This window comes from Podarcis liolepis, assembly GCF_965112155.1.
Source record: "Podarcis liolepis genome assembly, chromosome: 4".
NCBI classification, from domain to species: Eukaryota; Metazoa; Chordata; class Lepidosauria; order Squamata; family Lacertidae; genus Podarcis; species Podarcis liolepis.
Window position 1 is genome coordinate 87,462,476 of NC_139558.1, and position 19,996 is coordinate 87,482,471.

Below are 19,996 nucleotides of genomic sequence, written 5' to 3' on the forward strand. Positions count from 1 at the left end.
ACATGTACCTATGAAAACCCCAGGAGGACATGAGTGCATTAGCTCTCTCTATGTAAGCATCTTAAGTATGCTTACATACTCCAAAGTAAGTGTGCACAGGAGTGCAGCCTTTGAGAGTGAAGCAAGCCCCACTGAATTCAACTGGACTTACTCCCAGGTAAGTATGCCTAGGATTTCAGCCATGATGAGGCAATCAAAGTCATATGTTGCTTAGCCCTTCCTTAGCAGTTCCATATTTTTTAATAACTTCCATACTCTCCCTTTCTTTTACTTCTTTAATAAAAGGTCAAACAGATTTATTGAAGTTTGAAGACTAATGCCTTGGTTAGGCATTCTGAGCCAATTTTTACATTATGAATTTTTTACATTATGTCATGTGTTGCACAGACAACACTGCTAAAGCGCAAGTCATTAAAATGTCATGCAGATAGATGGCAAGTTGTCTGCAATTTCATTCCACGCTGGATGAGGAAACTTTTACGTGACCATTCAAGGAACGGAGATTATTGTTCAGAACAGGCCTTTGACGGCTTCTGATAAATTCCCTTCTTTAATTAACCCATATATTCCACTTTAAATGCATAAACCGCAGGTTTAAGTCAGTGGTTTTCCAGAATTCTGTTCCTGGGAACCTGAGGGTTCTTCAGGAGCAAATTTTGAGTTCCTTACTGAGGTAAATAAGCTGAATTAGTTCAGGCGTCGCATTAAACTATAATGAAAGCAGCTGACCCATGGTTTGTCATGATGTATGAATTTTAAAAAAACCCCACCATTTGCGATCAGCCAGCAAGTCAGTTCTGGAAGCAATGATGTACATTTAAAGTAGGCTTGCAATTGTAGTTTGTGCTAAATGCGGCTTGGTGTGATATCTGAGTTGACAAACCATAATGAGGCCTGCTGGTCTGCCTGCAAAGACCCATGTGACTCAGAAGTGAGAATGTTCACCAGATGGAAAAAGAAAAGCAGATAAGCAGATCTAAGCCATGGTCTGCCAACTACATCAGGATAACACTACTGACAGAGGATAGAGTGGTGGTGAGACATGAGAAGAAAGCTGATTTCCAGTCCTTCAAATGATGGTTTGCAGGATTTGCAATGTGCTATCTCAAAACAGCCAACGCGGGTGGCACTGTGGTCTAAACCACAGCGCCTAGGGCTTGCCGATCAGAAGGTCAGCGGTTCGAATCCTCACAATGGGGTGAGCTCCCGTTGTTCAGTCCCAGCTCCTGCCCACCTAGCAGTTTGAAAGCACGTCAAGTGCAAGTAGATAAATGGGTATCACTCTGGCGGGAAGGTAAACGGTGTTTCCGTGCGCTGCTCTGGTTCGCCAGAAGCAGCTTAGTCATGCTGGCTACATGATCTGGAAGCTGTCTGTGGACAAACGCTGGCTCCCTTGGCCTATAGAGCGAGATGAGTGAGCAACCCCAGAGTCGTCCGCGACTGGACCTAACAGTCAGGGGTACCTTTACCTTTATCTCAGCACAGCCAATGGCTTAACATTATGCCCGAAATGATCCCTTCTGTGCCATAACAATTCTTTCTCTGCAACACCTAGCCTCAGTGCAGAATTGGGAAGGCTTTCTAGACATGTTGGGCCCTCTACATAAATGAAGAATGAACCAACCACAGAATTTTTTTGCAACGTGAAGGATTTTCACGTACAGATAAGCTCATCGTCAGACAGATAGATACAAAAATAGTTTTGAGGATAGGAATTTTAAACCACACTAACTTACAAGAAAGGAAGTGTAACACAACTATTAAAAAAATGTTTAAATGTATATGCATATATATTATGATATATCACATACTGTAAGTTTGGGTTGTGCAATTGCTTCATTCTTTGTTTATATTTCTACTTTGGTAACCACAAAAACTTACGGGCTCAACAAATTCAAACTTTTTTCTCTCTTGCACTTCTTGGATTTTAAAGACATATTCTAACGACGCTTCGTAAAAGTTTTGGTGTTCTCGGTCAATCTGTGTGTCTGCCTAAAATAAAAGAAAAATAGAATAAAGCGTTCATTTATTTACCATTTAACTATATAAAAGCCAGGTACACAATAATGGTACTAATAAAATGCAGCTAAAAATCCACAAAACTAAAAAACAAACAAACCCCAAAGTGCAAAAAACACAGCGGTAATTTACACAGTTTGTATTTATTTTTCACATGTGAAACAATGCTTTCCAGAAACCTGCATCTATTATGGAAAAAGACAGCTAGTCATTCTGGTTAAGAAAGTATCCAAACACATGCATTTATATAACTAGGCTCAAATGAAAAGACAATTCTCTACCAACACTATATTCAGAGTTCTTGCGCTCTATTTCAATGTAATTGTTGTTCAGATACTGCAATTTTATAAATAATCCATAGAAACCCCCTGCAGGGAGAAAGGTTTTATTCAAACTCGAGAGTAAAATAAGCACTTAACTCTACTTAGCCAGACCAGGATTGGCTGTGAAGTATGTTATGAAACACATTCCAACTTGCTCTTTAATGGCAAGTGCTTCTATTTTCCCTGCCATTAACAGAGACAAAATTACGCCCCGGTGAGAATTCTGTATGTGTAAATCTGGTACACCCAGGTAACAAAACAACTTCTCCCCCCCCCCGCTTGCAGTTGATTTCACCACGCAGACATCTGTTTAGTGAGTAATAATGAAGAGTTAATTCCAAGTCCATAAAACAGCCTTTTACAAGTACATTACAACCTCTTGCTTATAACATGGAGGTGGCAGTAACAAATAAACAGAACAGCAGTGAATTTTAAAAGAGATGGGGTTCTCGGCATGAGCGGAATCCAGCCCTCCTCCTCCCAACTCTCGGACCCATGCGGACGGCCTCAAGTTCAATTAAGCATGTGGGGTTGCAGCTTCCCATTGAGACATTTGGTTGGCCACTGTGAAAACAGTACAGACTAAATGGGTCATTGCCTTGATTCAGCAGCTATTCTTACGCTCTTAATCCTTCCTCTAGTTGAAGGTAAGCAGGTAAGCAGGTGATGGACAAGAGCTCTCTGCTTGACGCCCTGGATAACCGCTGCAAGCCAGAGTCGACAGTACAGTGGTACCTTGGTTTAAGAACAGCTTTGTTGTTGTTTAGTCGTGTCCGACTCTTCATGACCCCATGGACCAGAGCACGCCAGGCACTTCGGTCTTCCACTGCCTCCCGCACTTTGGTCAAACTCATGCTGGTAGCTTCTAGTATACTGTCCAACCATCTCGTCCTCTGTTGTCCCCTTCTCCTTGTGCCCTCCATCTTTCCCAACATAAGGGTTTTTTCCAGGGGGTCGTCTCTTCTCATGAGGTGGCCAAAGTATTGGAGCCTCAGCTTCAGGATCTGTCCTTCCAGTGAGCACTCAGGGCTGATTTCCTTCAGAATGGATAGCTTTGATCTTCTTGCTTAAGTTTATGAATAACTTGGATTAAGAACGCTGCAAACCCGGAAGTAGGTGTTTTGGTTTGTGAACTTGGTCTTGGAAGCAGAACATGTTCCGCTTCCTGTTGAGTGTGTTCCATTTGTAAAGTGAGTCCCCCGCTGCTATGGGAAAGCACGCCTTGGTTTAAGAACGCTTTGGTTTAAGAACGGACTTCCGGAAGGGATTAAGTTCGCAAACCAAGGTACCACTGTACTAGGCTAGATGGATGAAACTGTGTTAGCAGGGTTGGAGATAGAGGGACAGCGGAAATGAACAACTGAGGGAACTTGGCTGTTTGAGGAAATTTGGGATGGGTCAGTTATCAGTTCTGGCAACTATTCGAGGTTGAGTTTACGGCAGTCAACAGCAGCAAGAATTAAGTCTCCTGGATGCTAAATATCCCAGCAAGACGCTTTCTACAGCCCTTTGTGAAGCGTCACGCTACCTGCCTCTGTTAATTATAAAGAAACTTCCTTAGTGGACAGAATGATCTTCCTTCTATTTGACCAGAGCTGGAGGGTGCCATTCGCCTGACTTTCCTGGGGTCAACTAGTTCAAGGCCCACTGTGAGTACAGTAGCAGCAAAAATCTGTAACACTCTTAGGTGACACAGCCAGGCTTAGGATAGAGAGAAAGGGATGTCTGCAGTTCTAAGGTACGAAGATTTTAAAGGAATGATGGGAACTTTTAGGTACAAGGTGGGAGTTTGATTTAAATGAATGGGGATTTATACGAATATTTTTATTTTTTTGGTGGGACAGGAAATGTTCTTGATGTGCTAAGGGGAATATTATGGATGGTGAAAATGGTTTTGTAGAGCAGCCAAATGTGAAGAGTATGGAGCAGAAGGGAGTATTATTCTACACAATCAGCCAATAATGTTATACAAAACATGACACACGCAAAATCCCACACTGGGAAGGTAGAAACAGTTGAGTTGGTGTTTTGTAGAGCATCCCACTCTGTCAACCAGACCCAACATCTATGGAACGTCTTACCAGACCTCATCATTGCAAACCTTCTGGAAACTTCCAAAAATAACTGCTCACCTTGGCCTTTATTCCAGATTTTTATGCTGAGCTGCTGCCGATTTAAGTCGTATTATATTATTGCATGTTAATGTTTTTGGGTCTGACTGTTGTTTAATTTCTTACTGCTGATTGATTGATTGTGCTGTGCTGCGTAATTGTACTGTGTAACTGTGCTACGGGTAGCCTAAAAATATGCAAAATAAAAAGGCAAGGGTGCCGGCATGAACAACATTCCATAATCCTCAGATGATACCGTATTTTTCGCTCTATAGGACGCACTTTTCCCCCTTCAAAAATGAAGGGGAAATGTGTGTGCATCCTACGGAGCGAAGAAGCCATAGCCCCACGACCCTCTCCCAGCTGGAGAGGTGACGCGCAGCTATGGCAGGAGCCTCTTTAGCCGCGCGCCACCTCTCCAGCCGGGAGAGCGCGCGCGGGGCTAAAGAAGCCATAGCCCCGTGACCCTCTCCCAGCTGGAGAGGTGGCGCGCGACTATGGCAGCAGCCTCTCCACTGTGCGCCTTTCCGCTGCTCCCTCACCTGTTCTTTAGGGCTAGTGGTGGGCTTCCCCCCGCCAGCCCCAAAGAGCAGGTCGAAAGGAACCTGAAGCCTGGAGAGCGAGGGGGTCAGTGTGCACCGACCCCTCTCGCTCTCCAGGCTTCCAAGGTAGCCGCCTGAACGCACCTTAAACGGCACCTTGTTTTAGAGGGGGAAAACAAGAGGGGGGAAATTCTCCCCCTCTCTGCGCAGCGCCTCCTGCGGCTTCGCTGAAGGGGCGCTGAGCAGAGAGGGGGAGAATTTTTTTTTTCTTGTTCTCCCCCCTCTAAAACAAGGTGTGTCCTATTGTCCGGTGCATCCTATAGAGCGAAAAATATGGTAATTCATTATTGTGTTTAGACAGGCAGGTTAATGGCAAACAACACAAACTGCGTAATCTCACTCTTTTTCTCTAAATCCTCGAAACAGATAAGTCTATTGCAGGCATAGGCAAACTAGGCCCTCCAGATGTTTTGCGACTACAATTCCCATCATCCCGGAACATTGGTCCTGTTAGCTAGGGATGATGGGAGTTGTAGTCCCAAAACATCTGGAAGGGCGAGTTTGCCTATGCCTAGTCTACTGGATTGGATTCCATTACTGATCAGAGGAGACTACTAAGTTAAATCTTATTTATGGTGTGTATTTTGCGTTTTTATTTATTTTTATTGTACATCACCCTGGGCTGCTTTTGAGAGAAAGGGTTTTCTAAAAAGGCAACAAATCAACAAATGAGGTATAGTGACAAATTTATCATTATATTTAAACATATATTTAAAATCCATATGCAAGTAGTTTATATGTATGTCAAATCTCTGAACAGAAGCATGGATGACTGTTCTACATAAATTCAGAAGGTGATTGTCACTTACCCTCATTGATACTTCCCCTTCCCCCCTCCTTATTAATGCAAATAAAATAATAAAAAAATAAAAGCCCCAATGATAAAAAGCTTACGTCTTGCAGGTGTGATTCCTTCTTCTTGGCAGATAAATTTAAGTGCTTCTCTAAGGTTGAATAATACTTTTCACTTTCTTTATCAAACTTCTTCTTTCCTTCCTGGAAAACAAGACATTCCAAAGTAAAGAACAGGAAACTAGAACCGAACGTGTTGAAGAAAAGACTTCTCACCCATTAGATCAGGGATTCCCAAATGTCTGATTTCACAGATACCTTCATGGAGCTTATGAAGTTCTCATCAACCCCAACCCAAATTCTTGGGAAGGGAAATGAAACAAAGTCAAGAAACACCAATACATAATCAAGGTTCGTTAATCATCGACCCCAGTTACTAGGAATCGTAAAAATGTAAAAAAATAAATAAATAAGGAAGTACAGTGGACGCTCAGGTTGAGAACGTGACAGAGCATTCCACCAAGTTGGGGCCAGTACTGAAAAGGCCCTGGCCCTAGGTGAGACCAATCTAACCACCTTGCGACTCGGACCTCCAAAATGTTGTCATTTGTGGACCTTAAGGTCCTCTGCGGGGCATAACAGGAGAGGCGGTCCGGTAGGTACATGGGTCCTAGGCCATCCTCCTAGCTTTGAGGAGCTGGAGATCCCCCTGAACACAAAGTGCAGCCCTCAGCCCTCGAAGCTTCTAACTCAGCCGGCATCAGAGTCCTGAGCCAGACATGTGGGTTTGGCCTAGAGCAATGTTGGCTGCTGACCTGTCTCATTCATGGCATCAAGTCCTGACAACATGAGGGAGTTGTAGTCCAACAACACCTGGGGACCCACAGGTTGAGAAAGGCTGAAGTAAGCCAACCGAGGAACCTCAGAAATCAGGTGGAGATCCACTGGGTTCTAACCCACTCAACCCCATGGATCTTGCTAGACTCGGACTGTTCCCTAAGTGGACACAGGATTACAGCCTGAAAATCCCAGTCATTTTTGCATGCATGCGATAAGAGATAGGGCTGAATTCTCTCTCTCTCTCTAGCTCTACATTACAACAGAAATCCCGAGGGAAGCAATTCTCACTGAATGCTCCTTTCACTCAATATTTACGTGAAACTTACAGTTGAGAATCACGATCCAAAATGAGCTCCTGTAACAAACAGTTAAGCATTCATTCCATTTGTTGTGACTGTGATAAATGAGCCATCTGAAATTCTGCAACATCTCACACTGGCTCCTGCCCAAATTCTGCCCACATGCAGAACTAGCAAGCATGGCTAACATTACAATTAAAATTCCTGCCTCCCTCACAGAGGCAAACAAAAGGTAGCCTGTGCAACAGTTCATCCCACCTTTTATCTTATTTTTTAAAAACTGTTTTGAAAGCATCTATTCTGAAAGAGAGAAGTTTAACAACCATGACTTCCTCTTACTAGGGTACCCTGCGGTCTGAGAGCTGCATTTACTGGAAAGCAATGCTACAAATCTGCTTTTTAATTTTCTCTTATTTACCACATGCCAACATTCCTCTTTCAAACGACCCGAGATGGGGAAGAACGCGGACAATTGCAGTCGGTGCCTGAGCCATCGCTCAGCCGTTTCGACTGAATTTACATCTTCATTTTTATTTCGGACATGATGGAACTGCTGGGAATCTCTCCATAAAATGTTAGCGAGCCAGACCCTTCTGGCTTTTAAAAAATAAATGACTTGGACAAATATTCCAGGAACGCTATAATTTATTATTATTTTTTTAAGCCGGGCTTGCAAACCGATAGGGGCAGCTGCGTATTCCTACATTGAAGGGGGTAGGGAAAGATGGCTTTGAGGGTCCCTTAAAGGTAAAGGTAAAGGTAAAGGGACCCCTGACCATTAGGTCTCGTTGTGACTGACTCTGGGGTTGCGGCACTCATCTCACTTTATTGGCTGAGGGAGTCTGTGTAAAGCTTCCAGGTCATGTGGCCAGCATGACTAAGCCGCTTCTGGAGAACCAGTGCAGCACACGGAAACAGCGTTTACTTTCCCGCCAGAGCGGTACCTATTTATCTACTTGCACTTTGACGTGCTTTCGAACTGCTAGGTTGGCAGGAGCAGGGACCGAGCAACGGGAGCTCAGCCCATCACGGGGATTCGAACCGCCGACCTTCTGATCAGCAAGCCCTAGGCTCTGTGGTTTAACCCACAACGCCACCCACGTCCCTCTGAGGGTCCCTTCCAACTCTACAGTTCTATGAAGAGGTGTGGATGACAGGCCCAAGCAGAGTGGAGGGGGGAAGCAGTCAGGTACACTTGCCCCAGGCCTCAGAAGGAGGGGCGGGGGCAATGCCAGGTGTTTTTTTGTCTGTTTGATTTTATAACTTTATTCTAACAAGACTCCCACCTCGGGCGTGCTCTGCATGGACCTGGTGGGTGTGCAAGCCTTCATTGGACAAATGCACCCTACTGTGCAAAAATAAAAGCCACATCCCTTGTTCCACCCATTTATTTCATTTTATTTCTGCCTTTGGCTGCTACTCACCACTGGAACATGCCTCCTCCGCTTTGCCAGAAGGCAGCCGTCAGGTTGAAAAAGCTTCCCCACCCTTGCACACCCGACAATATGTAGCTTATAGGCAACATCCATGAAGATCAGTGCTACCTTTCCCCCGATAATCCCGTAACCTCCTATTTGCCAGGAACAACCTGCGAAAGCAACTCCACCCCGCCTGCCATATATGGTTGGAAAGCAACGCAAAACATTTCATCACCTATTCTATTTGTTCCTCAAATTGAATTATTTCCCCTCCTCCACTTGTTTTCACAGCTAACGATATAAGCAGCTAACAGCATCAGAGGAGGAGGAGGACTTTGTCCCCCATTAGGTCCAGTCGTGACCAACTCTGGGGTTGCGGCACTCATCTTGCTTTATTGGCCGAGGGAGCCGGCGTACAGCTTCCAGGTTATGTGGCCAGTATGACTAAGCCACTTCTGGCGAACCAGAGAAGCACATGGAAACGGCGTTTACCTTCCCGCCGGAGCCATACCTATTTATCTACTTGCACTTTTTGACGTGCTTTTGAACTGCTAGGTTGGCAGGAGTTGGGACGGAGAAACGGGAGCTCACCCCGTCACGGGGATTCGAACCACCAACCTTCTGATCAGCAAGTCCTAGGCTCTGTGGTTTAACCCACAGCGCCACCCATGTCCCACTTGGCCCCTTTCTAGTGTTTCCTAATTAAGCCTTTGAGATCCCAGCGCCCTTCAGTTGTTTCTGACTACAACTGGGAGTTGTAGTCAGAAACATCCATTAGGAACCAAATTGGTGAAGCTAGGTAGCATCAGAAGGCAGCCATCCCTCATTTCAGGAAGAAGTTCCCCCTTCCTGGTGGAATGTCACAAAATCTGGAGCGCTTTCTTTTGTTTGCACAGATCTGGCTTTCCAGATAGTCTCCTGTACTGTATCTTGGAAGCAATAAATTCTTTCCAGCCTCCTTAATCAGTGAGGAACACTGACCTCACCATCACTTTTGTTCAAATCTTTAGCCAGCTGTTAAGCTTTGGCCGCAAAGTCAGACTCTGGTCCCCCCCCCCCCGCATGAAGTCTCTTATTCAATTTTCAATACCCACCCCTCTAAGAGACTTGTGGAATTTATAGGTTTTGCTCTTGCTTCTATGCTAAGTGCTTGGCCCCGTTCTTACTGAGAAGATTCTCCCAGAAGCCACTTGGCCACGGACCAAACATTTCCTCTAATGTGTGACCACCACAGGCTTCCAGTTTATGACTGGTGGGAGGGTCATAAATTGAGGGTCCCGTAGCAACCCCCTAAAAGCAAGGTTAGATTGTCTGCCAAACACTAAAGGCTGTTAAAGACAGTATGAGTGTCAAGCTGGAATAACTACAATATAATGGACCTACCACAGGCAAAGGGGCTCTATAAAGTGGGACTCTGCTCAGCACAAACCAGTCTACTTTTTCCCTCTTAAAAAGGAATATGTAGCACTGGACATGATTACTGTGCTCAAATGTCACACTAAACCATGGGTAGGCAAAGTAAGGCCCGGGGCCAGGATCTGGCTCAATCACCTTCTAAATCCAGTCTACGGATGGTCCGGGAATCAGCGTGTTTTGACATGAGTAGAATGTGTCCTTTTATTTAAAATGCATCTCTGGGTTATTTGTGGGGCATTAGAATTAGTTCGTTCCCCCCTCCCCCCAAAAAATATAGTTCGGCCCTCCACAAGGTCTGAGGGACAGTGGACTGGCCCCCTGCTGAAAAAGTCTGCTGATCCCTGCACTAAACCATGGCTTATCACAACATGCATGCGCAGGAAAAAGCCACAGTGAGCCCCTTCCCTGTTGCATGGCTGGGAGGAGAACTTCAGTTTTAGCTCAGCTGTGTTTCGATGGACAGACCGTGGTTAACATTAACTGTACTCATTTTTTTAAAAGTCTAACCTGGTGTAAACTAACCATAGTTAATGTTAATCACAGCTCTGGTTCCAGGTGACATAGCAAGTTGTGGCTGGGGAAACTCAGCCAGATGGGTGGGGTATAAACAATAAAATATTATGATTAGTTTAACAAAAGAGTAATGGAATGCTTTCTGACGCCTCCTACTGGAAACTCGGCTCATGTGAACACACTGACCTTGGTGTTGCTAAAGCAAAAACAATGCTTGAACCACAGAATTAGAGAATGGTAGCGTTGGAAGAGAACCCAGGGGTCAGCTGAAATGCATGAATTGCAACGGAAGTATCCATGACAGATGGCCAGCTGTCTGTACAGACTGTGGGGTTCATCTGCTGATTATAAAGTTGTCCATTTCTTCATTCTTATCATCTATCTATCTATCTCAAATGGGCCCCAAAACATTACAGCCCCTAGCTTAGATGACTTCCAAAGAGGATTAGACTTGATCTTCATGAATTTGTCTATTTCATGCAGTCATGATAGATATAGGGAATTTATAGGCAGCTCAACATAAAAAAAATCTAAGATCATGGCCACTGGGCCCATCACCTCCTGGCAAATAGAAGGTGAAGAAATGGAGGCAGTGAGAGATTTTACTTTCTTGGGCTCCATGATCACTGCAGATGGGGACAGCAGTCACGAAATTAAAGGACGCCTGCTTCTCGGGAGAAAAGCAATGACAAACCTAGACAGCATCTTAAAAAGCAGAGACATCACCTTGCCAACAAAGGTCCGTATAATTAAAGCTACGGTTTTGCCAGTAGTGATGTATGGAAGTGAGAGCTGGATCATAGAGAAGGCTGATCGCCAAAGAATTGATGCTTTTGAATTCTGGTGCTGGAGGAGACTCTTCAGAGTCCCATGGCCTGCAAGAAGATCAAACGTATCCATTCTTAAGGAAATCAGCCCTGAGTGCTCACTGGAAGGACAGATCCTGAAGCTGAGGCTCCAATACTTTGGCCACCTCATGAGAAGAGAAGACTCCCTGGAAAAGACCCTGATGTTGGGAAAGATTGAGGGCACAAGGAGAAGGGGACGACAGAGGATGAGAGGGTTGGACAGTGTTCTCGAAGCTATTAACATGAGTTTGACCAAACTGTGGGAGGCAGTGAAGACAGGAGTGCCTGGCGTGCTCTGGTCCATGGGGTCACAAAGAGTCGGACACGACTAAACAACAACATAGGCAGTATAACACTATCGGCTGATGGTGCAAACTGGGAGTGGGCTGTTGCTTTCCTTCCATTGCTTGTGTGTTTCCCATAAGCATCTGCTTAGCCAACTACACCATTTGTCTTATCCAATAGAACTCTGTTTTTATCCTTGAGAGGATCACATGAAGACTGTGACTGATCCCTTCTTTGTGAAGGTTCATCCATAGAAAATTATAAGATGTTGCCACCAGTCTGGCGAACCTCCTGATGAAGCCTTAGGCAGCCCAACTATCTGGACAGTTTATCACCCCAACGGACAAGCACCCCTCTTCTTAAGCCTAGCTACAGAGACTTTGAAAAAGTAAGAAGTTTTAGATTTACACCCCCGCTCAAAGCCCAACTCTTGCCTTGTGAACTATATAACCTTAGAACACAAAAGGAGTGGCTTAACAACTGCGTGGTCTAGAATGTCAGGAAGATTAAGTGAGAAATTCCAGAAAACTGCCCTTTAAAGCCAAATGTCAACAAATAAAGAATTTTATTTTGGGAAAAGGGAGAGGGTCAGGGTGGGGAAGAGAATGAGAAAGGAGCCACACGTAAAGAAACTTGCACATCAAATCAAAATGCGATCTAACTTATGTGGTTACCTTTTACCTGCTATCATAGAATCTGGGCTTCAGAGCATGTGCAGAGTTCCATGGAGAAAAGTAGCCCTGAAGCTCTCCATTGCTGGGATCCTGATTTTGATTGTTTTAAGAACTGAGAGAACTTTTTATTTAATTGTCGAGATCAGTAGAAATGGGCTCTGAACAAAGACTGCTTAGTTTTGGGACAATTACAAAACAGACTCGGGGTTGCTGATACAAACAAAAAATTATTTAGAAGTACCTTCATCTTCCTAATGACTCTGAAGGTACATCTCAGAACAGCTAGCCAATTCTGAAGAGTCAGTTAAGGAGGGATTACATTTAGAATGTGAATTCAGAAACAAAACCCAGGATATAATCAATGGAACTTACAGAAGTGCAGTGCACCATATGAAAAATAGGAAGATAATCGAAAAGCAAAATATGCACTTTTTGAAATATTACTTAAGTCTTTGGTGTGACAACTGCAAAAACGCTTCCTGCCAGAAATAACACATCAGAGATGTAAAAAATATTTCTAAAATTCTACTTTTCTGCATTTTCTGTCATATCTTTGAAACAAACAGCTTGATATACGGCTTCCCCCTTCCAATAGGGAAGAAAACTTTAGATAATGCCCTGTAATATTTTTCCATACTGCGATCCATGCGAAGAGCAGCTTTCAGAAATGTAATATTTCTTAAAGGTTTTCTTCCCTTCTTTTGATTTCCTTAATTGTTTCAGCATGTTACTTGAAACAGTATCCTGTTTTGAAAACGAACAGCCAGAGGAGTGGAGTCTGCTTCCCTTCTTTATTCATCCTCTTCGAGTGTGTTTAATGAAATGTCATAGTGTGTATATATCCCTTGGACAATTCATCCTAAGAGCTGCTTTGCTTGACTAAGGTTCATCTGATTTAAGGTTCTGGTTCTAACAGCATGCGAGAAGACAGACACTTCTGAAATCTTGAAGAGGGAAAGAAGGCAAACGTCTTCTGCCATTTGTTCTCACTGTCTGGCCCAGAGATGCTCGTCTCAAAATATGGTGGTTTCGTTTAACTGTAATGGCTTATGGCTGTTGTCAGACCTAGCCATTACCGGTGCCTTTCTTTGAAATTGAAATACTTTATTGTCACTTGTACAACTTGTATACAGTGAGATTACACCAGACCCCCCACTCAGCTCTCTTAGTCTTAATTCCCCTCGTTTACTGACGCACACCCGCCAAATCCAAAAGTCAGTTGCCCTGTTGTTATCTTTTCATTCGGCAGCCTAACAGCCCACGGATAGAAGCTGTTCATTACCCTGTTGGTGCGACTAATCATGCTTCTATATCTTCTGCCTGATGGCAGAAGATCAAGAAAGTGCCGGCCAGGGTGTGAATCATCCCTGAGAAGAAATTTTCCTCACTCTCCTGAGGCAACGTTCTTCCGCTATTTCTAGAAGGAGGGGTGTTAGCATGGGGTGGGCACTTGCTCAGCTGAGCACTGGGAGCCTTCCGCACCTCAGCCAAGCCCCTTCCCCTCTGCCCCACGTGAGATGGAGACTTGCTCAGCTGAGGTGCTGGAAGACTTATTCCCTGCACCTCAGCTCTGCGGGTCAAGGAAGCCACCCTGCCTCTCGGGCTGGGATGCATAAGCAGGAGGACGCGGGTGGCGCCGTGGTCTAAACCACTGAGCCTCTTGGGGCTTGCTGATCGGAAGGTCGGTGGTTTGAATCCCCGCCACAGGGTGAGCTCCCGTTGCTCTGTCCCAGCTCCTGCCCACCTAGCAGTTCAAAAGCATACCAGTGCAAGTAGATAAATAGGGACCACTGTGGTGGGAAGGTAAACGGCATTTCCGTGCGCTCTGGCTTCTGTCACGGTGTCCCGTTACACCAGAAGCGGTTCAGTCATGCTGGCCACATGACCCGGAAAGCTGTCTATGGACAAACACCGGCTCCCTCGGCCCGAAAGTGAGATGAGCGCCGCAACCCCATAGGCACCTTTGACTGGACTTAACCATCCAGGGGTCCTTGTACAGACAAGCAGGAGGGGCAGGGTGGCTCTCCTGCTTGTCAGCTGTTAGCCAGGAGGCCTCAGCAAAGCTTCTGGCTTGCAAGGAGATGGAACTCATAGAGGATGTTCGCTTTGGGATCCGGGGCGGGTCTCTTTGTCAGGCGGAGGTGCAGCAGGGCTTTGCTAAGGCTAGCCAGGGCCTCTCAGGTGGGCAGCACCTGGCCAGCATTAATTCAGGAAGGATTATAGCTCAGGGGTAGAGTGATTTTTTCAATATTTTTTTTTTGCATGCAGGAGGTCCCAGGATTCAGCCCCAGCATTTCCACATTAGACAGGGAAAGACAGAGACCTGGAGACTCGCTGCCAATCAGTGCAGACAATATAGCTGGAACAATGGTTTGACTTAGCACAAGGTTTTACCTTGTATAATAATTATTTATTACTTACTAAATTAGTAAGTAATAAATAGACAGGGAAAGACAGAGACCTGGAGACTCGCTGCCAATCAGTGCAGACAATATAGCTGGAACAATGGTTTGACTTAGCACAAGGTTTTACCTTGTATAATAATTATTTATTACTTACTAAATTTGTATACAGTGGTGCCTCTGGTTACGTACTTAATTCGTTCCGGAGGTCCGTTCTTAACCTGAAACTGTTCTTAACCTGAAGCACCACTTTAGCTAATGGGGCCTCCTGCTGCCGCTGCTGCACGACATCTGTTCTCATCCTGAAGCAAAGTCCAAGGTACTATTTCTGGGTTAGCGGAGTCTGTAACCTGAAGCGTATGTAACCTGAAGCGTATGTAACCCGAGGTACCACTGTACCGCCCTTCATTCGTAAATCTGGGGACAGTTTGCAATATAAAAAGACAAGTTAAAAAAACAACACAGTACATAATCAAAACAAGAACAGAAACTAACCAATAACTCCCTTACGATCTAGGGATAGCCAATCTTAAAATTCAGTTTTGCAATCAGTTTGTGGCTTTTATAAGAGTTCTCATGAAAATTCATCTGGGAGGCCAACATATCCCTGCTTCCCAACCAGGGTCCCTCCATCAACCATCTACCACCACTGTGAGGGTACAATCGTTGGACCCTAATAAAGGCCCCAAACCGAGGGTGCCAAGGAAGACAGAGAGAAAAAATGAAGAGGGGTTAAAAAAAAAGAAAAAGAAAGAAGCAGCAAGAAGAAAGGAAAGAGAGAGAAGAAAAGGAAAGAGGAAAAAAAGACAAAGGGGAAAGAAGCAATACATAAAAATAAATAGGACTTCCTATTTTACATCTTCCAGTTAACATAAAAAAAGTTATTTAAGACATTCAGCCCATGATAACATCCGTCTTCTCCACTTTCCGCTACACAATATTTCTTTTAAATCCAAGTGTTTTGATGTTTATTTACAGATTCAGACTCTCACTTTTTTTTTATAATATTCGGAAGGGCTAACAGCAGATGGAGAAACAAACAGCATCTGCTAAAACAACTTTTTCCCAGCAACTATCAAGCAACATCTCAGCACAGACCTTCCCAGTTGGACGGCCAGAACCGTCTTATGAGAAAATAAATCTCATGCTCAAGAACTGTTTACAATGCCCTTCCTGTTTACTGATGGGAAAAGGTGGCTTAAACCAAAGGCCAACCAGGGACATGCAGGCCTTCCCTTAGGCTGGCTAAGCAACTGCCGGCAGATTCTAGAGTGGAGTTGTTGTGGAAGGCCACTTTTTTGGCCCTGACAAAGAAATGGACACACAGGTCCATTCATTTTCAGGGTCTGGTGCCTCCTACCTCATAGTAGAGATGTGCAATTCTCAAACCCTTTGTGGAACTCCAAATGATTCCCCAGAATGATGTCAGGGACTGGGAAGCCAAGATGAGGGCAGGGTGCATAGTTCAAGCTAGTTGCTGGTTTCCCAGACTAAGCTCAGGGGAAAGTAGCAGGCTTAGCTGGCAGCACAACCGCTGTTCTAAGCTGAAACTCTCCATCACTGGCCTTGTCTACGAAATGAAGCCCAGAAAAAGCTATACCTCCCAGCCTAGGAACATTTGTGAAGCCCTGGAAGAGTATATTCCCTGTTCTAGAATACAGAGAGCCAGTGTGGTGTAGTGGTTAAGAGCGGTAGTCTCATAATCTGGGGAACCGGGTTCGCGTCTCCGCTCCTCCACATGCAGCTGCTGGGTGACCTTGGGCCAGTCACACTTCTCTGAAGTCTCTCAGCCCCACTCACCTCACAGAGTGTTTGTTGTGGGGGAGGAAGGGAAAGGAGAATGTTAGCCGCTTTGAGACTCCTTAAAGGGAGTGAAAGGCGGGATATCAAATACAAACTACTCCTCCTCCTCCTCCTCCTCCTCCTCCTCCTCCTCCTCCTCCTCCTCCTCTTCTTCTTCTTCTTCTTCTTCCCCACAAGGACTCTAAGCTCCCATCTTCCCTGACCATTGGCTGTGCTAGTTGGGGCTGATGGGAGTTCGACTCTGACAACGTAAGGCAAGAATTGAGACCAACCGAAGGACGTTTAATAGGTTTCGTCACCCAACCCCAGAAATGTGCTGGGAAGAAAAACATGCAGGGGTTTTGAGACGCATTTGCAAATAATCTAAAACGAAGCTGGACAGCTGTTCTGCCCAATATCAGATCAATAGGCAAAACAAAGATCTTTTTTAAAAGATGTTGTTTTTAACATCTCTTTTGTGAAATTCATTTTTTAAAAAATAATTTTTACAGTGGTACAGACGCTTCAGGTTACAGACTCCGCTAATCCAGAAATAGTACCTCAGGTTAAGAACTTTGCTTCAGGATGAGAACGAACGGACCTCCCGAATGAATTAAGTTCTTAACCTGAGGTAACACTGTATTAGTTTTACAAGATAAATTTCACATTAGAATTTCAAGATCAAAGAAGATTCTTCCGAATCTTAGGACTTCCCTCCTCCCCCCGTGGGTCCTTTAGATATCTTAATTAACTGCATATTATAGTTAATCCAAATTATAATCCTACAGTGTGTCCAAAATCTTTGTAACTTTGCAAAAGTTATTGAAAGCCATGTCAAAGAGTTCCAAGTGTTTACAGTGGTCTTTTAAATACAGTCTATATTTGTCCCATTCTCTATTGAAGTTTTGATCCTCCTGATTTCTGATTTTCCCAGAAAGATGTTAAAGAAGCCTTCTTCTTTGCCACCTCACTTCCATCAGTCAACATTTGTTCAAAGAACTGGAAGGAACCCCGAGGGTCATCTAGTCCAACCCCCTATGCTGCTTTTGGCCTAGCAGAGATCAGGGTAGAGCAGAAGGTTTCAGGTTCAATCCCCATCATCCCCAGGAATGACTGTGAAAGACCCCGTGCATCAAATCCTGGAGAATTGTTGCCGGTCAATGTACAGCGTTTCACTGAGTGAACTGGGACAACGGTCTGATCATTTACATGCTGAGCCCTGGATTTAAACCAAGACAGAAGCTTTAAGTAGGCAAGAAATAAAGATATATTCATGTGGCTTCAGATTTTACCTTAGTATTGAATTATTCTACAGTATTAATTGGGCTGCGGGCCACACTATGTCAGAGACTCGGGGAGAGCTGGGGTTAGCAGCGCAATTAAAGAAGCTGAGTTGCAAATCTTCTTTTTTTAAAAAAATAATATTTATTGAGTTTCCAAAAATTTAAACACTACAAGCAAAGAAGCAAAAGGAAAAAACAAACGAAAAACAATACAATACAATACAAAACCACTACAAAACTGAGTTGCAAATCAAGATATCTGAGGAATCACCTTGTTCCCTACATTCCCTACCGTCCTCTCTGAGGGTCTTTCTTGTGACGCAACAGGTATTTGTTCCACAGTTGTGCGACTAGGGTCTTTTAGCACAGCAGAACGCTTTCCTGCAGAACACACTTCCCATAACTGATGGACACGGCATTTTGTCTTCTATTGAATACTTCTCAAAACGTTTGTTTCTTCAAGCTTTCCCAGAGAGACAAGTCTATTCGCTGACAGTATTTGGCTGGTGGTATATTATGGCAATCTTACACGTTCGAATGCATTTTTTGCTTTAAGTTTGTAACGTTTAACGCTCTTATAAAGGTTCCACGTAAATAAAACCAAGGGGTCCCTATCTGAAATGTCACTCCTGCTGCGAATTCACTACACAGTTTAAGGCAGAGAACACTACAGTTCCCCTCCCTGCCCCAATCTGCAAACTGCAGATAATGGGATGGACTTATCTTACGAGACTGGTGGAAAGATCGCAGCAAGGATAATGTACACAGAGCACTCGGAACACTCTGAAATGCCACATCAATGCAAAGCGGAGCCAAATCAACAGAGCAACAAACAGATCTGTCTCTTGCTGCGCCAAGACCAACAGAGAGGCAGATGTAAATGTTAGAGGAAAGAGAAGGAGCCTTCTTCAGTGTCTTTAAAAAAGCATCTTGGTTTGCCCCTTCCGTCTTCTTTGATCTGACACTGGCGGCAATAAAGAGGGAGATGAGCACTTCAGCAAACATTGCTTAATACTATTGTACAGGATGGAGGCTTTCGCCTAAATGAAGACAGCACAGCAACCCATGATCTCAACAACATTACCAGCTGGGGACCAGCAAAACCACATTGACCAAATAAGGAAAGTGACTTCGTGCCTGAAATCCTTTCCCACTTAGCTCACTCCGCGTTTTTCTGTCATTTGTGCAATAAATGATAGGGGTCACCCTCCCCCACTTTCCCCTCACAGCTCGAATGGAATAATCTGCCTAGCGGCCCGTATAATGTATAGCTGGGCTTGTGTAATCTTGGGGTGTGAGTAGGAGGCAGAGGAGAGAGAGAGAGAATTATATTTGCAGAGACCAATCCTACACAGAATCATAGAGGTTCCCAAGGGTCTAGCCCCCTGCAATGCGGGAATCTCAGCTAAAGCATCCAGGACAGATGGCTATCCAACCTCTGCTTAAAAACCTCCAAGGAAGGAAAGTCCACAACTTCCTGAGGGAGACCATTTCACTGTCAAAACAGCTCCTACTGTCAGGAAGATCTCAGAATCTCCTCTCTTGTAAGTTGAAGCCATTGGTGTGAGTCTTGCCCTCCAGAGCAGGAGAAAACAAGCTTGCACCATCTTCCATGTAACAGCCCTTGAAATATCTGAAGATGGCTATCATAGCTCCTCTCACTCTTCTCTTTTCCATGTAAAACATACCCAACACCCTCAACTGTCCTGTCCCTCATAAGGCTTGGTTTCCAGGTCCTTGATCATTTTGGTCGCCCTCCTCTGCACACATTCCAGCTTGCCAATATCCTTCTTTAAATTGTGGTGCCCAGAACTGGACCCAATATTCCAGGTGTGGTCTGATCAGGGCAGGATAGAATGGTAATAGGGACACTGGACTTCTGCTGATGCAGCCTAGAATAGCATTAGCTTCTGTTGTTGCTGCAACACACAGTTGACTCATATTAAGCTTCTGGTCCACTAAGACCTCAATATCCTTTTCATGCGTCTTACGAGTAAGCCAGGTGTCCCCCATCGTATATACTTCTAACATTCCAAAGCTATTTAAACTTGCTCCATGACATTTTCATTCCACAGGACAGTTACATAACCAACACAGCAAAAGGTTCTTATTTTCTGCAAATGAAGTTCTTCCTGAAATCCTTTAGCTCCTCTGTATTAAGACTTCCAAAAATGTCAGAAATTGTTTTATTTTACTGTCCCTGTGTGTGTTTATTGAAATTAATATTTCTAAGTTGATGTTTTGAAACATCCTTCCCAAAATAGCAGAGCAACTATAGAGTATCTATTAAATATTATGGGGTGAGGATTCTAAGAATGGAAAGCTGGAGAGAGCCGCGGGGCTATGAAAACCCTGGGAACGCAAGCTGTTTATATCGCTGAAAAAGTTT

At 44.4% G+C, this 19,996-nt stretch overlaps 1 protein-coding gene across 2 annotated transcripts in view; it reads right to left on the reverse strand.

The window, feature by feature from the left end:
* Window positions 1-19,996, reverse strand: part of ARHGAP42 (Rho GTPase activating protein 42) — a 160,743-nt gene that overhangs the window by 58,641 nt on the left and 82,106 nt on the right. For both annotated transcript variants that reach the window (XR_014525172.1, XM_083499416.1), the window contains exons 5-6: window positions 5,950-6,051; window positions 1,882-1,992 (exon numbers count right to left, since the gene is read on the reverse strand). Coding sequence is in view for 1 of the 2 variants with exons in the window: in XM_083499416.1 (XP_083355542.1) it covers window positions 1,882-1,992; window positions 5,950-6,051 (213 nt within the window). In the remaining variant the exon portion in view is untranslated. The remainder of the gene's footprint in view (window positions 1-1,881; window positions 1,993-5,949; window positions 6,052-19,996) is intronic.